This window comes from Pristiophorus japonicus, chromosome 1 (assembly GCF_044704955.1).
Source record: "Pristiophorus japonicus isolate sPriJap1 chromosome 1, sPriJap1.hap1, whole genome shotgun sequence".
In the NCBI taxonomy this organism is placed as follows: domain Eukaryota; kingdom Metazoa; phylum Chordata; class Chondrichthyes; family Pristiophoridae; genus Pristiophorus; species Pristiophorus japonicus.
The window spans coordinates 23,507,575-23,528,955 of record NC_091977.1 but is presented as its reverse complement, the minus strand read 5'-3'; the positions used below and the strand labels follow the sequence as shown (position 1 = coordinate 23,528,955).

General features: G+C 50.0%; 1 protein-coding gene across 1 annotated transcript in view; it reads right to left on the bottom strand.

Moving 5' to 3' along the window:
• Window positions 1-15,370: 15,370 nt before the first annotated feature.
• The window catches only part of LOC139273975 (uncharacterized), an 81,072-nt gene continuing 75,061 nt past the window's right edge, over window positions 15,371-21,381 (bottom strand). The window contains exons 4-6 of the mRNA XM_070894628.1: window positions 17,216-18,462; window positions 16,023-17,047; window positions 15,371-15,940 (exon numbers count right to left, since the gene is read on the bottom strand). Coding sequence (XP_070750729.1) covers window positions 15,371-15,940; window positions 16,023-17,047; window positions 17,216-18,462 — 2,842 coding nt within the window. The remainder of the gene's footprint in view (window positions 15,941-16,022; window positions 17,048-17,215; window positions 18,463-21,381) is intronic.

The following is a 21,381-nucleotide window of genomic DNA, read 5'->3' as shown; positions in this document are numbered from 1 at the left end:
TGGCTTAAGGAATGGTGCAAGGGGGAGGGATTCAAATTCCTGGGAGATTGAAACCGGTTCTGGGGGAGGTGGTCTGCAGACGGTCTGCACCTGGGCAGAACTGGAACCGATGTCCTTTGCTAGTGCAGTTGGGGAGGGTTTAAACTAATATGGCAGGGGGATGGGAACCTAGGCAGGGAGGCAGAGGGAAGTAAAAAGGGGGCAGTAGCAAAAGGTAGGAAGGAGAAAAGCAAGAATGGAGGGCAGAGTAATCAGGGGCAAAAATCAAAAAGGGCCACGTTACAACATATTTCTAAAAGGACAAGGGGTGTTAAAAAAACAAGCCTGAAGGCTCTGAGTCTTAATGCGAGGAGCATTCGTAATAAGGTGGATGAATTGGCAGCGCAGATAGCTGTTAACGGATATGATGTAATTGGGATTATGGAGACATGGCTCCAAGGTAACCAACATCCAGGGGTATTCAATAATCAGGAAGGATAGCCAGAAAGGAAAAGAGTAGCGTTACTGGTTAAAGAGGAGATGAATGCAATAGTAAGGAAAGCCATTAGTGTAGATGATGTGGAATCTATATGGGTAGACCTGCGAAGCACCAAAGGGCAGAAAACATTAGTGGGAGTTGTGTACAGACCACCAAACAATAGTAGGGATGTTGGGGATGGCATCAAACAGGAAATTTGGGATGCGTGCAATAAGAGTGCAGCAGTTATCATGGGTGACTTTTATCTGCATATTGATTGGGCTAACCAAACTAGTAGCAATACTATGGAGGAGGATTTCCTGGAGTGTATAAGGGATGGTTTTCTAGACCAATATGTCGAGGAACCAACTAGAGGGCTGGCCATCCTCGACTGGGTGATGTGTAATGAGAAAGGACTAATTAGCAATCTTGTTGTGCGAGGCCCCTTGGGGAAGAATGACCATAATATGGTCGAATTTTTATTAAGATGGAGAGCGACACAGTTAATTCAGAGACTAGGGTCCTGAACTTAAGGAAAGGTAACTTCGATGGGATGAGACGTGAATTGGCTAGAATAGACTGGCGAGTGATACTTAAAGGGTTGACGGTGGATAGGCAATGGCAAATATTTAAAGATCACATGAATGAACTTCAACAATTCTACATCCCTGTCTGGAGTAAAAATAAAACAGGGAATGTGGCTCAACCGTGGCAAACAAGGGAAATTAAGGATATTGTTAAATCCAAGGAAGAGGCGTATAAATTGGCCAGAAAAAACAGCAAACCTGAGGACTGGGAGAAATTTAGAATTCAGCAGAAGAGGACAAAGGGTTTAATTGGGAGAGATACCAGATGGATTTAAATTGTCATGACCAGGTATGCCACTACTATTATTCAAGTAAACAAGAAAGAAAGACTTGCATTCGTGTAATGTCTTTCATGACCTCAGGAATTCCCAAAGCGCTTTACAGCCAATGAAGTATTTGAAGTGCAGTCATTGTTGCAATGTTGGGAAAGGCCGCAGCCAATATGCACACAGCAAGTTACCTCAAACAGCAAAGTGGTAATGGCCAGATTATCTGTTTTTTTTATGATGATGGTTGAGCAATAAATATTGTCCAGTACACCCAGGGAGAGTTCCCTCGCTCAGTAGAGCCACGATCAGGTCTGCACAATAACTGTAATTCACCCAAGCTCCACTCTTGAGTGTGGCATGTTACCAGACACCTCAACAACAGAGCTATAACCCCAGGAGCCAACCTACGCACTTCCCTCAGCTGAGGCTCTGTTGTTTTAAACAATCTTCCATTGTTTAGTCGAGCAGTAAAGAATTCAGTCATATGGTTAAAATCACTTTATTATTTTTACTTTAACATTTAAAAAAAATCAAAAAGCGGAGTATAATTTCTTCAGAGCATAATGCAGTTTACAAGCATTTTTTCAGCAGTTCTGAACATAGGCTTGCGCTCAAGTCTTGTAGGTTTCTCTCTTTTTCTCAAACTTAAAACAAAAGCTTCTGATTTTATACACTGATTTCTTTATCAAACTAAAAGTGACCTTGCCTTATTTGGTAGTCACCGTTCAAAGCTCTGTCCTCAGCCTATTCTTGCGCACTATGTCAACATCCTTTTGCAATATATATCAACATCTCTTTGCATAGGTTGCAATTGTATGAAATGGGATGTTTATAGTATAGCTTGCAATTGTATGTAATGGGATGTTTATAGTATAGCTTGCAATGGTATGTAATGGGAAGTTTATAGTATAGCTTGCAATGGTATGTAAAAACTGGAACATATGGAACATAAAAACTGACTGCAAAAGCTTCTATAAATATGTGAAGAGAAAAAGATTAGTGACGATAAACATAGGTCCCTTGCAGTCGGATACAGGTGAATTTATAATGGGGAACAAAGAAATGGCAGACCAATTTAACAAATACATTGGTTCTGTCTTCACGAGGGAAGACACAAGTAACCTTCCGAATGTATTAGGGGACAGTGGGTCTAGTGACAAGGAGGAACTGAAGGATATCCTTATTAGGCGGGAAATTGTGTTAGGGAAATTGATGGGATTGAAGGCCGATAAGTCCCCGGGATCTGATAGTCTGCATCCCAGAGTACTTAAGGAAGTGGCCCGAGAAATAGTGGATGCATTGGTGATCATTTTCCAACAGTCTATCGACTCTGGATCAGTTCCTATGGACTGGAGGGTAGCTAATGTAACACCACTTTTTAAAAATGGAGGGAGAGAGAAAACGGATAATTATAGACCGGTTAGTCTAACATCAGTAGTGGGGAAAATGTTGGAATCAATCATTAAGGATGAAATATCAGTGCATTTGGAAAGCAGTGACAGGATCGGTCCAAGTCAGCATGGATTTATGAAAGGGAAATCAAGCTTGACAAATCTTCTGGAATTTTTTGAGGATGTAACTAGTAGAGTGGACAAGAAAGAACCAGTGGATGTGGTGTATTTGGACTTTCAAAAGGCTTTTGACAAGGTCCCACACAAGAGATTGGTGTAAAAAATCAAAGCGCATGGTATTGGGGGTAATGTACTGACGTGGATAGAGGACTGGTTGGCAGATAGGAAGCAGAGAGTCGGGATAAACGGGTCCTTTTCAGAATGACAGGCAGTGACTAGTGGAGTGCCGCAGGGCTCAGTGCTGGGACCCCAGCTCTTTACAACATACATTAATGATTTAGATGAAGGAATTGAGTGGAATATCTTCAAGTTTGCAGATGACACTAAACTGGGTGGTGGTGTGAGCTGTGAGGAGGATGCTAAGAGGCTGCAGGGTGACTTGGACAGGTTAGGTGAATGGGCAAATGCATGGCAGATGCAGTATAATGCAGATAAATGTGAGGTTATCCATTTTGGGGGCAAAAACACAAAGGCAGAATATTATCTGAATGGCGGCAGATTAGGAAAAGTGGTGGTGCAATGAGACCTGGGTGTCATGGTACATCAGTCATTGAAAGTTGGCATGCAGGTACAGCAGGTGGTGAAGAAGGCAAATGGTGTGTTGGCCTTCATAGCTAGGGGATTTGAGTGTAGGAGCAGGGAGGTCTTACTGCAGTTGTACATGGCCTTAGTGAGGCCTCACTTGGAATATTGTGTTCAGTTTTGGTTTCCTAATCTGAGGAAGGACATTCTTGCTGTTGAGGGAGTGCAGCGAAGGTGCATCAGACTGATTCCAGGTTGGACTGACATATGAGGAGAGATTGGATCAACTCGGCCTTTATTCACTGGAGTTTAGAAGGATGAGAGGGGGCCTCATAGAAACGTATAAGATTCTGACGGGACTGGACAGGTTAGATGCGGGAAGAATGTTCCCGATGTTGGGGAAGTCCAGAACCAGGGGACATAGTCTTAGGATTAGGGGTAGACCATTTAGGACTGAGATGAGGAGAAACTTCTTCACTCAGAGAGTTGTTAACCTGTGGAATTCCCTGCCGCAGAGAGTCGTTGATGCCAGTTCCTTGGATATATTCAAGAGGGAGTTAGATATGGCCCTTACGGCTAAAGGGATCACGGGGTATGGAGAGAAAGCAGGAAAGGGATACTGAGGGAATGATCAGCTATGATCTTCTTGAATGGTGGTGCAGGCTCGATGGGCCGAATGGCCTACTCCTGCACCTATTTTCTATGTTTCTATGTTTCTATGTAATGGGAAGCTTATAGGATAGCTTGCAATGGTATGTAATGCGAAGTTTATAGTATAGCTTGCAATTGTATGTAATGGGATGTTTACAGTATGTCTTGCAATGGTGTGTAATGGGAAGTTTATAGTATGGCTTGCAATGGTATGTAATGGGAAGGTTATAGTATGGCTTGCAATGGTATGTAATGGGAAGTTTATAGTATAGCTTGCAATGGTATATAATGGGAAGTTCATAGTATGGCTTACAATAGGATGTAATGGGAAGTTTATATAGTACGGTATGTAATGGGAAGTTTATAGTATGACTTTTAGAGGGATATTTATGGTATGGCACTACTATAAATGTCCCAAGGCCTTACTTCAATCTTGAACACTGGCTGTTGCTGAGGTGATCAGAAGATTCTTTCTTTCTCTTTTACTCTCTCTACACTGTTGCTAGGCTAGGATATCTTTCTCTCCCTCATGCACCAACAGGCTCCACATTGGCAGCAGAACCTTGCGTGATTCCCCCTTTAACTCGCACAGCAACCTTGAGATTCATAAGAGGAGACTATTCTGCTACTTGCTGAATATGTTCTATTTCCCCTGTAAAACTCTTTGGGATGTTTTATCGCATGAAATGCATTATTTAAACCTCAGTTATCATTGTAATTGCTGTTGTCGAAGACTTGAAGAGGGCGTAAAACCAGTTGTAGCTCATCAGCTATGTACTTCAATTAATTTCAGCTGCTATCATCAGATCGGGCTATTAAGGCTACATACAGCATGTTATCACTGGTTTACCAGACCCTGATAAGATGGACCGTTGCTCAATGCCTTTGATTACCTGCATTTTTTGAGGTCCCTATCAGATGGGAATTGGTATTGGGCTTTTTTTCAAGGACAGACCCACCTGACAGAAGAATGAACTGAATTAACCCTGCACAATGCTGATCTACATACACGGTAACGGGACCACCTACTGGGCGCTGTTCACTGTATTGAGAAAGTTTTAGATCCTGTTCTGGATGTTTCTAGGGAAATTCTAGGAGTGTGATTAAATACTCTTCACTTGCCTGGATGAATGCAGCTCCAACAATAATCAAGAAGCTCAACACCATCCAGGACAGATCAGCCCACTTGATTGGCACCCCATCCACCACCTTCAACATCCACTCCCTCCACCAGGCGCACCATGGCTGCAGTGTGTACTGTGGCTGCAGTGTGGCATACAAGATGCACTGCAGCAACTTGCCAAGGCTTCTTCAGCAGCACCTCCTAAACCCGCGACCCCAACCACCTCGAAGGACAAGGGCAGCAGGCACATGGGAACACCACCACCTTCAAGTTCCCCTACATGTTACACACCATCCTGGCTTGGAAATACATTGCCATTCCTTCATCATCACTGGGTCAAATTCCTGGAACTCCCTCCCTTGGGAGTGCCTTCCCAACACATACTGCAACGTTTCAAGAAGAAGGTTCAACACCACCTTCTCAAGGGCAATTAGGGATGGGCAATAAATGCGGGCCTTGCCAGTGAGGTGCACATCCCAGGAACAAATCCCCCAAAAAACACCTTTTCAATATACTCAGGAGTTCTGTGGCACCGTGGGTAGGTGGTGGGAGTGTGGGGTGTTGGGGTGTGGGAGGTATAAGTATTTCCCAAGATGTAACTTGTTTCTTATTTATCTATGATTTGAAACAATTGTGGGTGTGACTAACTGGGAACATTTCTGATTCTGGCCTCTAATAGGCCAAAGTGGTTCCTAGTCTCTAACATCAAAGAAACACATAAGGCGATAGGAACAGGAGTAGGCTATTGACACCCTCGAGCCTGTTCTGTCATTCCATTAGATTGTGAGCAATCTGTACCTAAATCCCATTTATCCACCATTGCTTCATGTCCCTAGAAAACCTTACCCAACAAAAATCTATTGATCTCTGTTATATATGCAGACTATAGATATACTCTCTGTGTAGTCACTGTATAGTTGCATAAGATGGCGACTTGTTACCTGATGTACTTTCAATAAGGTTTACACTGAGTATATACTATGCTGGCACCACTAGAGGGTGCAACTGGTGGAGACCGGGATTTCCTGCCCCTATGGCAGAGGCTGCCCACCAGAGGGCACTGTGGTGGGAGACCTGAGGGTCACCTGCATAGGTGTGCAGGGCCCAGTATAAAAGGCTGCACACCATGCTTGTGCCTCACTCTGGAGTTACGACTAAAGGACCAAGATCACTACAGTTTGAGTATAACACATTGCCTTATGGAGTCATTCATAAGTGCATTACAGAAATAACAATCTCAGTCTTGAATATGTCAATTGAGCTTTGAGAGAGCGAGTACTAGATTTCCACTCCCCTTTGTGGGAAAAGTCGCTTTCTGATTTCACTACAAACTGTCCGATCTCTCATTTTAAAATCACGCGATCTGGTTCTGGACTCTACCACCAGATGAAATAGTTTCCCTGTATATATATGTATCTCCTATAGAATCCTTTTTAAAATAATTATAAAGCTCTCGATCACATAGGAACATAGAAACAGAGGAATTAGGAACAGGAGTAGGCCATCTAGCCCCTCGAGCCTGCTCCGCCATTCAATAAGATCATGGCTGATCTGGTCGTGGACTCAGCTCCACTTACCCGCCCTCTCCCCGTAACCCTTAATTCACTTATTGCTTAAAAAGCTATTTTTCTTTGACTTGAAAACATTCAATGAGCCAGCCTCAACTGCTTCCTTGGGCAGAGAATTCCACAGATTCACAACCCTCTGGGAGAAGAAATTCTTTCTCAACTCGGTTTTAAATTGGCTCCTCTGTATTTTGAGGCTGTGCCCCCTAGTTCTAGGCTCCCCGAGCAGTGGAAACAACCTCTCTGCCTCTATCTTGTCAATCCCTTTCATGATTTTAAATGTTTCTATAAGATCACCCCTCATCCTTCTGAACTCCAAGGAGTAAAGACCCAGTCTACTCAATCTATCATCATAAGGTAACCCCCTCATTTCTCGAATCAGCCTAGTGAATCGTCTCTGTACCCCTTCCAAAGCTAGTATATCCTTCCTTAAGTAAGGTGACCAAAACTGCACACAGTACTCCAGGTGCGGCCTTACCAATACCTTATATAGTTGCAGCAACACCTCCCTGCTTTTGTACTCCATCCCTTTTGCAATGAAGGCCAACATTATATTTGCCTTCCTGATTACCTGCTGCACCTGCAAACTAACCTTTTGGGATTCATGCACAAGGACCCCCAGGTCCCTCTGCACCACAGCATGTTGTATTTTCTCCCCATTCAAATAATATTCCCTTTTACTGTTTTTTTTTCCAAGGTGGATGACTTCACACTTTCCGACATTGTATTCCATCTGCCAGAACTTAGCCCATTTGCTTAACCTATCCAAATCTCCTTGTAGTCTCTCGGAGTCCTCTACACAACCCGCTTTCCCACTAATCTTAGTGTCATTTGCAAATTTTGTTGCACTACACTCTGTCCCCTCCTCTAGGTCATCTATATATATTGTAAACAGTTGTGGTCCCAGCACTGATCCCTGTGGCACACCACTAACCACTGATTTCCAACCGGAAAAGGACCATTTATGCTGACTCTCTGCTTTCTGTTCGCCAGCCAATTCTCTATCCATGCTAAGACATTTCCTCTGACTCCGCGTACCTTTATCTTCTGCAGTAACCTTTTGTGTGGCACCTTATCGAATGCCTTTTGGAAATCTAAATACACCACATCCATCGGTACACCTCTATCCACCATGCTCGTTATATCCTCAAAGAATTCCAGTAAGTTAGTTAAACATGATTTCCCTTTCATGAATCCATGCTGCATCTGCTTGATTGCACTATTCCTATCCAGATGTCCCGCTATTTCTTCCTTAATGATAGTTTCAAGCATTTTCCCCACTACAGATGTTAAACTAACCAGCCTATAGTTACCTGCCTTTTGCCTGCCCCCTTTTTTAAACAGAGGCGTTACATTAGCTGCTCTCCAATCCGCTGGTACCTCCCCAGAGTCCAGAGAATTTTGGTAGATTTTAACGAATGCATCTGCTATAACTTCCGCCATCTCTTTTAATACCCTGGGATGCATTTCATCAGGACCAGGGGACTTGTCTACCTTCAATCCCATTAGTCTGTCCAGCACTACCTCTCTAGTGATAGTGATCATCTCAAGGACCTCCCTTCCCACATTCCTATGACCAGCAATTTTTGGCATGGTTTTTGTGTCTTCCACTGTGAAGACGGAAGCAAAATAATTATTTAAGGTCTCAGCCATTTCCACATTTCCCATTCTTAAATCCCCCTTTTCATCTTCTAAGGGACCAACATTTACTTTAGTTACTCTTTTCCGTTTTATATATCTGTAAAAGCTTTTACTATCAGTTTTTATGTTTTGTGCAAGTTTACCTTCGTAATCTATCTTCCCTTTCTTTATTGTTCTTTTAGTCATTCTTTGCTGTTGCTTAAAATCTTCCCAATCCTCTAGTTTCCCACTAACCTTGGCCACCTTATACGCATTGGTCTTTGATTTGATACTTTCCTTTATTTCCTTGGTTATCCACGGCTGGTTATCTCTTCTCTTGCCGCCCTTCTTTTTCACTGGAATATATTTTTGTTGCGCATTTTGAAAGAGCGCCTTAAAAGTCCTCCACTGTTCCTCAATTGTGCCACCATTTCGTCCTTGTTTCCAGTCTACTTTAACCAACTCTGCCCTCATCCCACTGTAGTCCCCTTTGTTTAAGCATAGTACGCTCGTTTCTGACACAAATTCCTCATCCTCAATCTGTATTACAAATTCAACCATATTGTGATCACTCATTCCGAGAGGATCTTTTACGAGGAGATCGTTTATTTTTCCTGTCTCGTTACACAGGACCAGATCCAAAATGGCTTGCTCCCTTGTAGGCTCTGTTACACACTGTTCTAAGAAACAATCCCTTATGCATTCTATGAATTCCTCCTCCAGGCTACCCCCTGCGATTTGATTTGACCAATCGATATGTAGGTTAAAATCCCCCATAACTACTGCCGTTCCTTTTTCACATGCCTCCATTATTCTCTTGATTATTGCCTGCCCCACCATGAAGTTATTATTTGGGGGCCTATAAACTACGCCCACCAGTGACTTTTTCCCCTTACTATCTCTAATCTCCACCCACAATGATTCAACATTTTGTTCATTGGAGCCAATATCATCCCTCACAACTGTCCTGATATCATCCCTTATTAACAGAGCTACCCCACCTTCCTTCCCTTCCTGCCTATCTTTCCAAATCGTCAGATACCCCTGTACGTTTAATTCCCAGTCCTGGCCACCTTGCAACCATGTCTCTGTAATGGCCACCAAATCATACCCATTTGTAATGATTTGTGCCGTCAACTCATTTACTTTATTTCTAATGCTGCGTGCATTTAGGTAGAGTGTTTTCATCCTAGTTTTTAAACCATGAATTTTAGTTTTTACCCCTCCTGCAGCCCTTTTATATTCAGTGGCCCTTTTTGTTTCTTGCCTTTGGCTTCTTTGCCCTCCACTTTTACTCATCTCTTTTCTGTCTTTTGTTTTTGTCTCCTTTTTGTTTCCCTCATCACATCTCGCCTCATTCTATGCTCAAGGGAATAGAAGCCAAATTTATGCTACCTAGTCCTCATAACTGAAGCCCCGGCCAATATATCCTTCCTGAGCTGCGGAACCCAGAACTGAACGCAATGACTCCAGATAGAGTCTGACCAAGGCTCTATACAACTGAAGCATCACTTCCTCCTGTTTGTATTCCATCTCAATTGATATAAAGGCCAACATTCCATTCCTCTTTTTGATTACATTTCCTACCTGTGCACTAGTGTTTAGTGTTTTATGGACATCTGAATCCCTTTGTTCCTCCACAGTTCATAATTTCTCATCATTAATATTCCAATTCATCTTTCCTAGGTCCAAAGTGGATGACCTCACACTTTGCCACATTAAATTCCATCTGCCACAATCTGTGTAAGTTCTTTTGTAACTTGCGGTTCTCTGCTGCCGAACTTACTGTGCCTCCTAAAGTAGTTCCACATCCCTGTGCAATTTCTCTTTGTCCATTATGGAGTGGAAAGTCCCCCCCCCCCACCCTCACTATCCTATGGGGACACATCACAAAACTGTCCAGTGAGTCAATCTGCAGGTTGGTTTCGTGAAGAGTGAGGGACACTTTAATGTACTCCGGGCGGGGGTGGGGTGGGAGTGGGGGGTAACTACAGGAGTTCAATCAGCTAAAACTCAACAGCTTACTGGCACATAGAAGTAGTAACTATCCCATTTCTGCATCTCCAATCGGGAACACCTTACATATTGCGGCTGTGATTGCAGAGTTAGTCGAAGAGACTGGGGAGATTTGGTGCAGGAAGCGTGTAAATCTTCGGTACGAAAGTATAAGTGAGGCATTTTAATGAGAATATTAGCAAGAGGTGCAGGCGTAGGCCATTCGACCCTCGAGCTTGGGCCACCATTCAATACGATCATGGCTGAACTTCTACCTCAACTCCACTTTCCCACTCGATTCCCATATCCCTTGATTCCCTTCGTGCCCAAAAATCTATCTAACTCAGTCCTGAATATATGTAGCAACTGAGCATCCACCACCCTCTGGGGTAGAGAATTCCAAAGATTCACAACCCTTTGAGTGAAGAAATTTCTCCTCATTCCAGTGAAAAGGGATAACCAATCGTGGATAACCAAGGAAATAAAGGAGAGTATCAAATTAAAAACCAATGCGTATAAGGTGGCCAAGGTTAGTGGGAAAATAGAAGTTTGGGAAAATTTTAAACGACAGCAAAGAATGACGAAGAAAGCAATAAAGAAAGGAAAGATAGATTACGAAGGTAAACTTGCGCAAAACATAAAAACGGATAGTAAAAGCTTTTACCGGTATATAAAACGGAAAAGAGTGACTAAAGTAAATGTTGTCCCTTCGAAGATGAGAAGGGGGATTTAATAATGGGAAATGTGGAAATGGCTGAGACCTTAAATAATTATTTTGCTTCGGTTATCACAGTGGAAGACACAAAAACCATGGCAAAAATTGCTGGTCACAGGAATGTGGGAAGGGAGGACCTTGAGACAATCACTTTCACTAGCGGGGTAGCGCTGGACAGGCTAATGGGAGTAAAGGTAGACAAGTCCCCTGGTCCTGATGAAATGCATCCCAGGGTATTAAAAGAGATGGCGGAAGTTATAGCAGATGCATTCGTTATAATTTACCAAAAGTCTCTGGACTCTGGGGAGGTACCAGCGGATTGGAAAGCAGCTAATGTAACGCCTTTGTTTAAAAAAGGGGGCAGACAAAAGGCAGGTAACTATAGGCCGGTTAGTTTAACATCTGTAGTGGAGAAAATGCTTGAAACTATCGTTAAGGAAGAAATAGCGGGACATCTAGATAGGAATAGTGCAATCAAGCAGACGCAGCATGGATTTATGAAGGGGAAATCATGTTTAACTAATTTACTGGAATTCTTTGAGGATATAACGAGCATGGTGGATAGAGGTGTACCGATGGATGTGGTGTATTTAGATTTTCAAAAGGCATTCGATAAGGTGCCACACAAAAGGTTACTGCAGAAGATAAAGGTACGCGGAGTCAGAGGAAATGTCTTAGCATGGATAGAGAATTGGCTGGCGAACAGAAAGCAGAGAGTCGGGATAAATGGGTCCTTTTTGGGTTGGAAATCGGTGGTTAGTGGTGTGCCACAGGGATCGGTGCTGGGACCACAACTGTTTACAATATACATAGATGACCTGGAGGAGGGAACAGAGTGTAGTGTAACAAAATTTGTAGATGGCACAAAGATTAGTGGGAAAGCGGGTTGTGTAGAGGACACAGAGAGGCTTGTTTCTGTGCTGAACATTCTAAGTAATTCTATGTAAATATTGGCCAGGGTCTTTGTTGGACACGTTGAAGAGTTGAGGGTTGATAATCGAACTGGCCTGTATAACTATAACTGGTCATGGAGCAAAAGGCTTTCTAATAAAAACAGGAAAACAGCAGGATCACTCAGCAAGGAAATAAGTTACTGGGGCACCATCGATCACGAGTGATTAATGTATAACTTTAGTGACTCGTGCAGTAAGCATAGGCAGAGGGATCAGTTTAACTATGGTATGGAGGGAATGTTTGGGTTGTCGATAAAACTCGTCTTCAGAGGATCCAAAAACAGATCGGTCAGGAAGTCTTGGTTGTGGAAAGTTTGAAGCAAAAGTCCAAGGGCTACAAATTGGGTGTGGCCCACTTTGAGGTGGTGACAGTGCTGGGGTGTGACCTTTAGCACCGGGCGATGTCTTCCACCTCAAAGTGGGATATTGAGTTGCATCGCTCCAAGAGGAGAGTGGGGCACTAAGAGAAGCGATCCACACTCCTCTTCGGGCGCTAATGGAGCGAGAGCGCAGGAGGCCGACTCAATTTTTACCGCGAGGATGCCGGTGTCCTAGTGCCTGAAGATTGAAAAGAAAATCCTGTTAAAAAAAATTCAATAAACCTCACGCACACTTCCCCACGACTGCAACAAATAAATAAAAATTTAAAAACTGAAATTTCAGCACTTTACCTTGCACTCCGGATGATATCACCCTGGGATCGTCGCTGGACCGACTGCTCTCCCCTGCTGGTCGCAGGGCAGGCGAAAGACTGAATTTTGCAAACAGGGCATCACGGGGGGCATTGCACACTGGGTGACATTACTGAGTGGGCGCCGCTAGCGAGCGCAGGACAAACTGTCAGCACCGCCGCTAAACCATCACTGAGGTTCGCGGCAGGCGCCGTATGCGAGGCTGGGGCCGGAGGTACTTCGCTCCTCTGGGTGCTAACGGGTGGTGGTGTTAAGCAGCCGCATTTCTAGCTCTAAGATTCTTTATGTGAATAGACTGCTCTTAAAAGAATTCAAGAATGGATAACTCATGAGATCTTATCGATGACATGTGCCTTTGCAGTCGGCAAACTAAGGTTCATAAAGGAGTATGGTTTTCAAGAGTTAGTTCGAGGGCTCGAACGATAAACCAAAAGCAAGTCCTTTGTACAGTATAGATTGATCATACAGGAGGACGGGTATCACTACAGCCCTGTAGACCATAAGCTTGGTGCCAGATTAGAGTTCTGGTCTTCGAACACTTTCTTCCTCAGGCGACCGAAGGCTGCACTGGCACACTGGAGGCGGTGTTGGATCTCGTCGTTGATGTCTGCCCTCGGCTCCCAAGATATGGAAAGTGGTCCAGGTTGTCCAAGGCAGCGCCATGGACCTTGATGACCGGGGGGGGGCAGTGCTGTGTGGTGGGGTCAGGTTGGTGGAGGACTTTTGTCTTACGGATGTTTAGTGTAAGGCGCATGCTTTCGTACACCTTGGTGAAGGCCCTCAGGGCCTCCTTGATAAAGTGCAACATCCCCACCTACATCTGGGAAGCCCTGGCCAAAGACCACCCTAAGTGGAGGAAGAGCATCCGGGAGGGCGCTGAGCACCTCGAGTCTCGTCGCCGAGAGCATGCAGAAATCAAGCGCAGGCAGCGGAAGGAGCGTGTGACAAACCAGACTCCCCACCCACCCTTTCCTTCAACGACTGTCTATCTCAACTGTGACAGAGACTGTAATTCCCGTATTGGACTGTACAGTCACCTGAGAACTCACTTTTAGAGTGGAAGCACGTCTTCCTCGATTTCGAGGGACTGCCCATGATGATGAGAGATTGATCACCCATTCAGTATATGAATAAAATCTGTTCCGCTTACTCTCATGCTTACCCCAAACCTGTCATTATGACCCATTGAAGAAAGGAAGTTGACGAACAGTTTTCATTCCCGATTATTATCCACTTACTTCTCCTAAAAGTGCATGAATGGCTAATGAGAACATGATTGGATTCAGCTTTGTTTAGTTTCTCACCATTGCCAGCACTCATCAGCAAGGTTCTTGCATCCGTTCAGCAGATGAGGGGATGGGCAGAACATTGGGTGAGGAAAATTGGCCAGATAAAGCTTCCTCGTGCAAATGTGAATCATTCTGTCTCCTTCTTTAACACTTACAGTCCCAGAGATGAACAAAAACTTGTTTCTGCACCTTCTCATTTTGGGAGACTGGTGATGAACCTTGCAGATCAAAATCTGAAATAAAACTAGCCAAATTTTTACTTTTTACATGCCATACAATGGAAAAAATATTGTCACTGGCATTTAAATTTGGGACGTGTTTATTTGTACTGTAAAAATGGCCGCCCCTTTGTTTCTAATTGGTCCCCTTGGAGGATAAGCCACACCCTGAAGTGTTTCTGCAATATGTAACTGGAGCCGCCCATCCCAAGATCTCACTGACTTCGCAAATTGTAACTCGATCCAATTTGACTTGCAGAAGCCACAGAGGATAGATCTCCGCAGAAGCCACCAAGTGCCAGCCAAAGTTTCTTAAGCCAGAGAAAATGCGTCCTTCCCCCAACCAAAGTTCCTTACCCCCCAGCGGAAAAGCTGCCTCCACCAGCCGAAGTGCCTTACACCAGCGCAAGAGCTGCCTTCACCAGCCGAAGTGCCTTACACCAGCGTAAGTGTTACCCGCACCCACCGCCACAGATGTGTGTGTATTGTGTGTGTATTGTTAACAGGTATGAAGTGAATAGTGATAGTGCAGTGACTTCTGGATTTCATCCACCCCAACAATGTCCCTTGTAGGAGGTTGTAAGAACATGATCCGTCTTCACTGAGTTCCCTCTCTCCCGGCCAATACCCCTCCCACCCTCCGTGTGTCTCTTGCCCCCCGCAGTCTCTCTCTCTCTTTCACCACCCCCACCCCCACTCCCAGGCCCCGGGCTCTCTCTCCCCTCACCAGGCTCTCTAACACAACCCACCAGGCTCTCTCCCCCCATCAGACACTCTCTTCAACCCCCCCCGCCACAGACTCTTCCACCCCCCACCCCACCCCAGGCTCTCTCTTCCTCCACCAGACTCTCTCTTTGCCCCCTCCCCTCTCCCTCCCTCTCTCCCCCGCCAATGCCCAGACTCTCTCTTCCCCCTCCGTCTCGGCCACCCACCAGGTCGAGGCCGCTGGGCTCGGGCTGCTGGGCTCGGGCCGCTCGGGTCGGGGCTGCTGGGGTCGGGGCTGCTGGGGTCAGGGCCGCATGGGTTGGGTTCGGGGTCAGGTCCCTGGGATCGGGGTCAGGGCCCTGGGACCGAGGTCAGGACCCTGGGATTGGGATCAGAGCCGCTGGGGTCGGGATCGGGGCCGGGGCCCTGGGGTCGGGGTCAAGGCCCTGGGGTCAGGGTCAGATTTTTGGGGTCAGGGTCGGGGCCGCTTGGGTCACGGTCGTGGCCGCTGGGGTCAGGGTAGGGGCCACTGGGGTCGGGGCCGCTGGGGTCAGGGTGGGAGCCGCTGGGGTCGGGGCCGCTGGGGTTGGGGTCGCTGGGGTCGGGGTCGGGGCCGGTGGGGTCGGGGCCGCTGGGGTCGGGGTCGGGGCCGGTGGGGTCGGGGCCGCTGGGGTCGGGGTCGGGGCCGCTGGGGTCGAGGCCGCTGGGGTCGGGGTCGGGGCCGCTGGGGTCGGGGTCGGGGCCGCTGGGGTCGGGGTCAGGGCCGCTGGGGTCGGGGTCGGGGTCGCTGGGGTCAGGGTCGGGGCCGCTTGGGTCGGAGTCGGGGCCGCTGGGGTCGGGGTCGGGGCCACTGGGGTCGGGGTCGGGGCCGCTGGGGTCGGGGTCGGGGCCGCTGGGGTCGGGGTCGGGGCCGTTGGGGTCGGGGTCAGGGCCGCTGGGGTCTGGGTCAGCTGGGTTCGGGGTCGGGGCCGCTGGGGTCGGGGTCGGGGCCGCTGGGGTCGGGGTCGGCTGGGGTCGGGGTCGGGGCCGCTGGGGTCGGGGTCGGGGCCGCTGGGGTCGGGGCCGGGGCCACTGGGGTCGGGGTCGGAGCCGCTGGGGTCGGGGTCTGGGCCGCTGGGGTCGGGGTCGAGGCTGCTGGGATCGGGGCTGCTCGGGTCGGGGTCGGGGCCTCTGGGGTCGGGGCTGCTCGGTCGGGGCCGCTGGGGTCGGGGTCGGTGCCGGTGCGGTCGGGGTCCGCGCCGCTGGGGTCGGGGTCGGGGTCAGGGCCGCTGGGGTCGGGGTCAGGGCCGCTGGGGTCGGGGTCTGGGCCGCTGGGGTCGGGGTCGAGGCTGCTGGGGTCGGGGCTGCTCGGGTCGGGGTCGGGGCCTCTGGGGTCGGGGCTGCTCAGGTCGGGGCCGCTGGGGTCGGGGTCGGTGCCGGTGCGGTCGGGGTCCACGCCGCTGGAGTCGGGGTCGGGGTCAGGGCCGCTGGGGTCGGGGTCAGGGCCGCTGGAGTCGGGGTCGGGGTCAGGGCTGCTGGGGTCGGGGTCAGGGCCGCTGGGGTCGGGGTCGACTGGGGTCGGGGTCAGGGCCACTGGGGTCGGGGTCGGGGCCGCTGGGGTCGGGGTCAGGGCCGCTGCGGTCGGGGTCGGGGCCGCTGGGATCGGGGCTGCTCGGGTCGAATCGGGGCCGCTGGGGTCGTTGCTGCTCGGGTCGGGGTCGGGGCCGCTGTGGTCGGGGTCGGGGCCGCTGGGGTCGGGGTTGGGGCCGCTGGGGTCGGGGCCGCTGGGGTCGGGGCCGCTGGGGTCGGGATCGGGGCCGCTGTGGTCGGAGTCGGGGCCGCTGGGGTCGGGGTCCGGGCCGGTGGGGTCAGGGCCGCTGGGGTTGGGGTCGGGGCTGCTGGGGTCGGGGTCGGGGCCGCTGGGGTCGGGGTCGCTGTCGGGGCCGCTGGGGTCGGGGTCGGGGCCACTGGGGTCGGGGCCGCTGGGGTCGGGGCCGCTGGGGTCGGGGTTGGAGCCGCTGGGTTCGGGGTCTGGGCCGCTGGGGTCGGGGTCGGGGCCGCTGGGGTCGGGGTCGGAGCCACTGGGGTTGGGGTCGGGGCCGCTGGGGTTGGGGCTGCTCGGGTCGGGGTCGGGGCCTCTGGGGTCGGGGCTGCTCGGGTCGGGGCCGCTGGGGTCGGGGTCGGTGCCGGTGCGGTCGGGGTCCACGCCGCTGGGGTCGGGGTCGGGGTCAGGGCCGCTGGGGTCGGGGTCAGGGCCGCTGGGGTCGGGGTCGGGGTCAGGGCCGCTGGGGTCGGGGTCAGGGCCGCTGGGGTCGGGGTCGACTGGGGTCGGGGTCAGGGCCGCTGGGGTCGGGGTCGGGGCCGCTTGGGTCGGGGTCGGGGTGGCTGCGGTCGGGGTCGGGGCCGCTGGGATCGGGGCTGCTCGGGTCGAATCGGGGCCGCTGGGGTCGTTGCTGCTCGAGTCGGGGTCGGGGCCGCTGTGGTCGGGGTCGGGGCCGCTGGGGTCGGGGCCGCTGGGGTCGGGGCCGCTGGGGCCGGGGTCGGGGCCGCTGTGGTCGGAGTCGGGGCCTCTGGGGTCGGGGTCCGGGCCGGTGGGGTCAGGGCCGCTGGGGTTGGGGTCGGGGCTGCTGGGGTCGGGGTCGGGGCCGCTGGGGTCGGGGTCGCTGTCGGGGCCGCTGGGGTCGGGGTCGGGGCCACTGGGGTCGGGGCCGCTGGGGTCGGGGCCGCTGGGGTCGGGGTTGGAGCCGCTGGGTTCGGGGTCTGGGCCGCTGGGGTCGGGGTCGGGGCCACTGGGGTCGGGGCCGCTGGGGTCGGGGCCGCTGGGGTCGGGGTTGGAGCCGCTGGGTTCGGGGTCTGGGCCGCTGGGGTCGGGGTCGGGGCCGCTGGGGTCGGGGTCGGAGCCACTGGGGTTGGGGTCAGGGCCGCTGGGGTTGGGGTCGGGGCCGCTGGGGTTGGGGCTGCTCGGGTCGAGGTCGCTGGGGTCGGGGCTGCTCGGGTCGGGGTTGGGGCCGCTAGGGTTGGGGCTGCTCGGGTCGGGGTCGGGGCCGTTGGGGTCGGGTCGGCGTTGAGGTCGGGGTCGGGGCCGCTCGGGGTGGGGTCGCTGGGGTTGGGGCTGCTCGGGTCGGGGTCGGGACCGTTGGGGTCGGGTCGGGGTTGAGGTCGGGGTCGGGGCCGCTCGGGGCGGGTTTGGGGCCGCTAGGGTTGGGGCTGCTCGGGTCGGGGTCGGGGCCGTTGGGGTCGGGTCGGCGTTGAGGTCGGGGTCGGGGCCGCTCGGGGCGGGGTCGCTGGGGTCGGGGCTGCTCGGGTCGGGCTTGGGGTCGCTGGGGTCGGGGCTGCTCGGGTCGGGGTCGGGCCGTTGGGGTCGGGTCGGCGTTAAGGTCGGGGTCGGGGCCGCTCGGGGCGGGGTCGCTGGGGTTGGGGCTGCTCGGGTCGGGGTCGGGGCCGCTAGGGTTGGGGCTGCTCGGGTCGGGGTCGGGGCCGTTGGGGTCGGGTCGGGGTTGAGGTCAGGGTCGGGGCCGCTCGGGGCGGGGTTGGGGCCGCTAGGGTTGGGGCTGCTCGGGTCGGGGTCGGAACCGTTGGGGTCGGGTCGGGGTTGAGGTCAGGGTCGGGGCCGCTCGGGGCGTGGTCGGGGCCGCTTGAGTCGGGGTCACTCGACGGACAACTGGTCAGAATAACTCTGGTTCAGGGCCGCACTTCCGGTCCGGAACTTCCAGTTCGGGTGGGAGGTGATGTGATGGATTCTCAGCAGACGCATGCGCAGATGGACAGAAAAAACACAGTACAAATAGTCAGTCCCTTAAATTTGGTCATTGAAATATAACAATTTAAAACAATGTTATTTCTCTACTGTTTATGCAGAGATCAACGAAGTGGAAGGCACATGCGATTGATGGCAGAACAAGTTTTCTCTTTGCTGATTCTAAGAATCCTCTAACAAAATGAGTGTTGCTAATCCCAGGACACTACAACATGGACCTCCCCATTATTAGGAATTTTTGCACTCGCGGTTATGGTACTCTCAACCCAGAAATTGTGAATTCAAATCCCACCATAGTTGTCAGCTGTGGCTCAGTGGGTAGCACCCTCACCTCTGAGTCATAATGTTGTGGGTTTAAATTCCCCTCCAGGTACTTGAGCACAAAAATCTAGGCTGAGGGAGTGCTGCACTGATGGAGGTGCTGTCTTTCAGATAAGAGGCTGAACCGAGACCCTGTCTGCCCTCTCAGGTGGATGTAAACAATCCCATGGCACTATTTTAAAGAAGAGCAGGGGAGTTCTCCCCAGTGTCCCGGCCGATATTTATCCCTCGATCAACATCACTATTTGGTCATTATCACATTGCTGTTTGTGGGAGCTTGCTGTGTGCAAATTGGCTGCGTAACAACAGTGACTACACTCCTAAAAGTGCTTAATTGGCTGTAAAGCGTTTGGGATGTCTGGTGGTCGTGAAAGGTGCTATAGAAATGCAAGTCTTTCTTTCCTTTCTTGTCCATCACATCACATTTATCTGTTTAATTGGGTGTCGAGAGTGATGTGAGTACTAAAGTTCAGGGCAGGAAGATGGACAACCGTAAACCAGAACTGAACTTGAGTTATAGGTTGACAAGCATTTTATGACTTATCTTCAGAACGTCTTTGAGAAATGATTACCTGAGAATACTTCATTTAATTTCTTAAATAACATTTCTGTATTGACGAGCAGAATCTTTTCTCATCCTCAGCTGCCTATGACATCTGGAGATATATTCAGGGATACTGCTACTTGCTGTAAATTCTAAAAATGGCTTTGCACATTACTAATTCAAACCAGGGATTGAATACATTAAGATTTTCTGGATTTGTTAGGAACATGGAAACAGGAGTAGGCCATTCAGCATCCCCCACCCCCCGAGCCCATTCCAACATTCATTTCGATCATGGGTGATCTGAATCTTAACTCCATCTACCTGCCTTGGTTACATATTCCTAATTACCTTTACCAAACAAAAATCTATCAAGTTCAGTTTTTAAATTCTCAATTGAACCGCCCGCGCCCCACGCCCAGCCTCAACAGCTTTTTGAGGGAGGGAGCTCCACATTTCCCCTCCCCTTTGTGTGAAGAAGTGCTTCCTGACATCACTCCTGAACGGCCGAGCTATCATTTTAAGGTTATGACCCCTTGTTCTGGATTCCGTCCCCCACCAGATGAACTGGTTTTTCTCTATCTACCCTTTCAACTTCTTTGATCATCTTCAACATCACCCCTTAAAGTTTACAGATTTTTTTTTTCCTCCTTATCTTCCTCGTCCTTCGTCAATATTCCCCTCACCCCTCATCTTCTTCTGAGATCTGACGCCTTGCTGGGTTACATTTCAACCATTGCCTTATGACACGTTGTCCAGATGGTTGTTTATCTTTTACAGATGTTAAGCTATTAGATTATGGGGGCAATGCAGCTAAACCTCTCCCTCTATCCACAGATGCTCTAATTCTGCCCTCTTGAGCATCCCTGATTATAATCATTCAACCATTGGTGGCCGTGCTTTCTGTTGCCTGGGCCCCAAGCTCTGGAACTCCCTGCCTAAATCTCTCCGCCTCTCTACCTCTCTTTTCTCCTTCAAGATGTTCCTTAATGCCTACCTCTTTGACCAAGCTTTTAGTCACCTGCGCTAATTTCTCCTTATACGGCTCGGTGTCCAATTTTTTTATCTCATAATACTCCTGTGAAGCACCTTGCACCATTTCACTATGTTAAAGGCGCTATATATATACACAAGTTATTGTTGTTGAAACGCACACAAGTCCAGCAGAGGTCACTTGATGAAGATCAGAAGGGGGAACCTGGAATACTTTGTGCTCCTTTATCTGAAAGGTTTGGACAAATTGGATCTTCGCAAGCTTTTCTGCTGCATACAAAATGTAAGCATAAGGGGTCACACAGTAGGAACGGAGTAGGCCATTCAGCCCCCTGAGCTATTCTGCTCTTCCGTTAGATCATGGCCGATCGTACCTCAACTCCATTTACCCACCTTTGCTCCATACCCCTTGATAACTCATACCCATCTCAGTCTTAAAAATGTCAATTGTCCCGGCAACCACAGCCTTTTGAGGGAGAGTGTTCCGGACCTACCCTACCCTTTGTGTGAAAACGTGCTTTCTTGATTTCACTCCTGAACAGACCAGTCCTAATTTTAAGAATATGGTCCTTTGTTCCCGCAACCAAAAGCACCAAGAACAGATTATCTGTGCGCAAATTGGCTGCCCTATGTTGCGGCAGTGATTGTACTTTCAAAAATACTTCATTGGCTGTCTTGAGGATGGGAAAGGTGATGTATAAATGCAAGTTCTTTCCTTTCTTTCTCACTGTCGAGACCCCTCGCCCCTCCCTCCCCCCCCCCCACCGCACCGAGATCCCAGTGCAAGGAACTGCCGAGAGGCTGGTCTTCATTGGTTTTGTGTTCAGGCCCCATGTGTTTGCATTCAACCGGTGG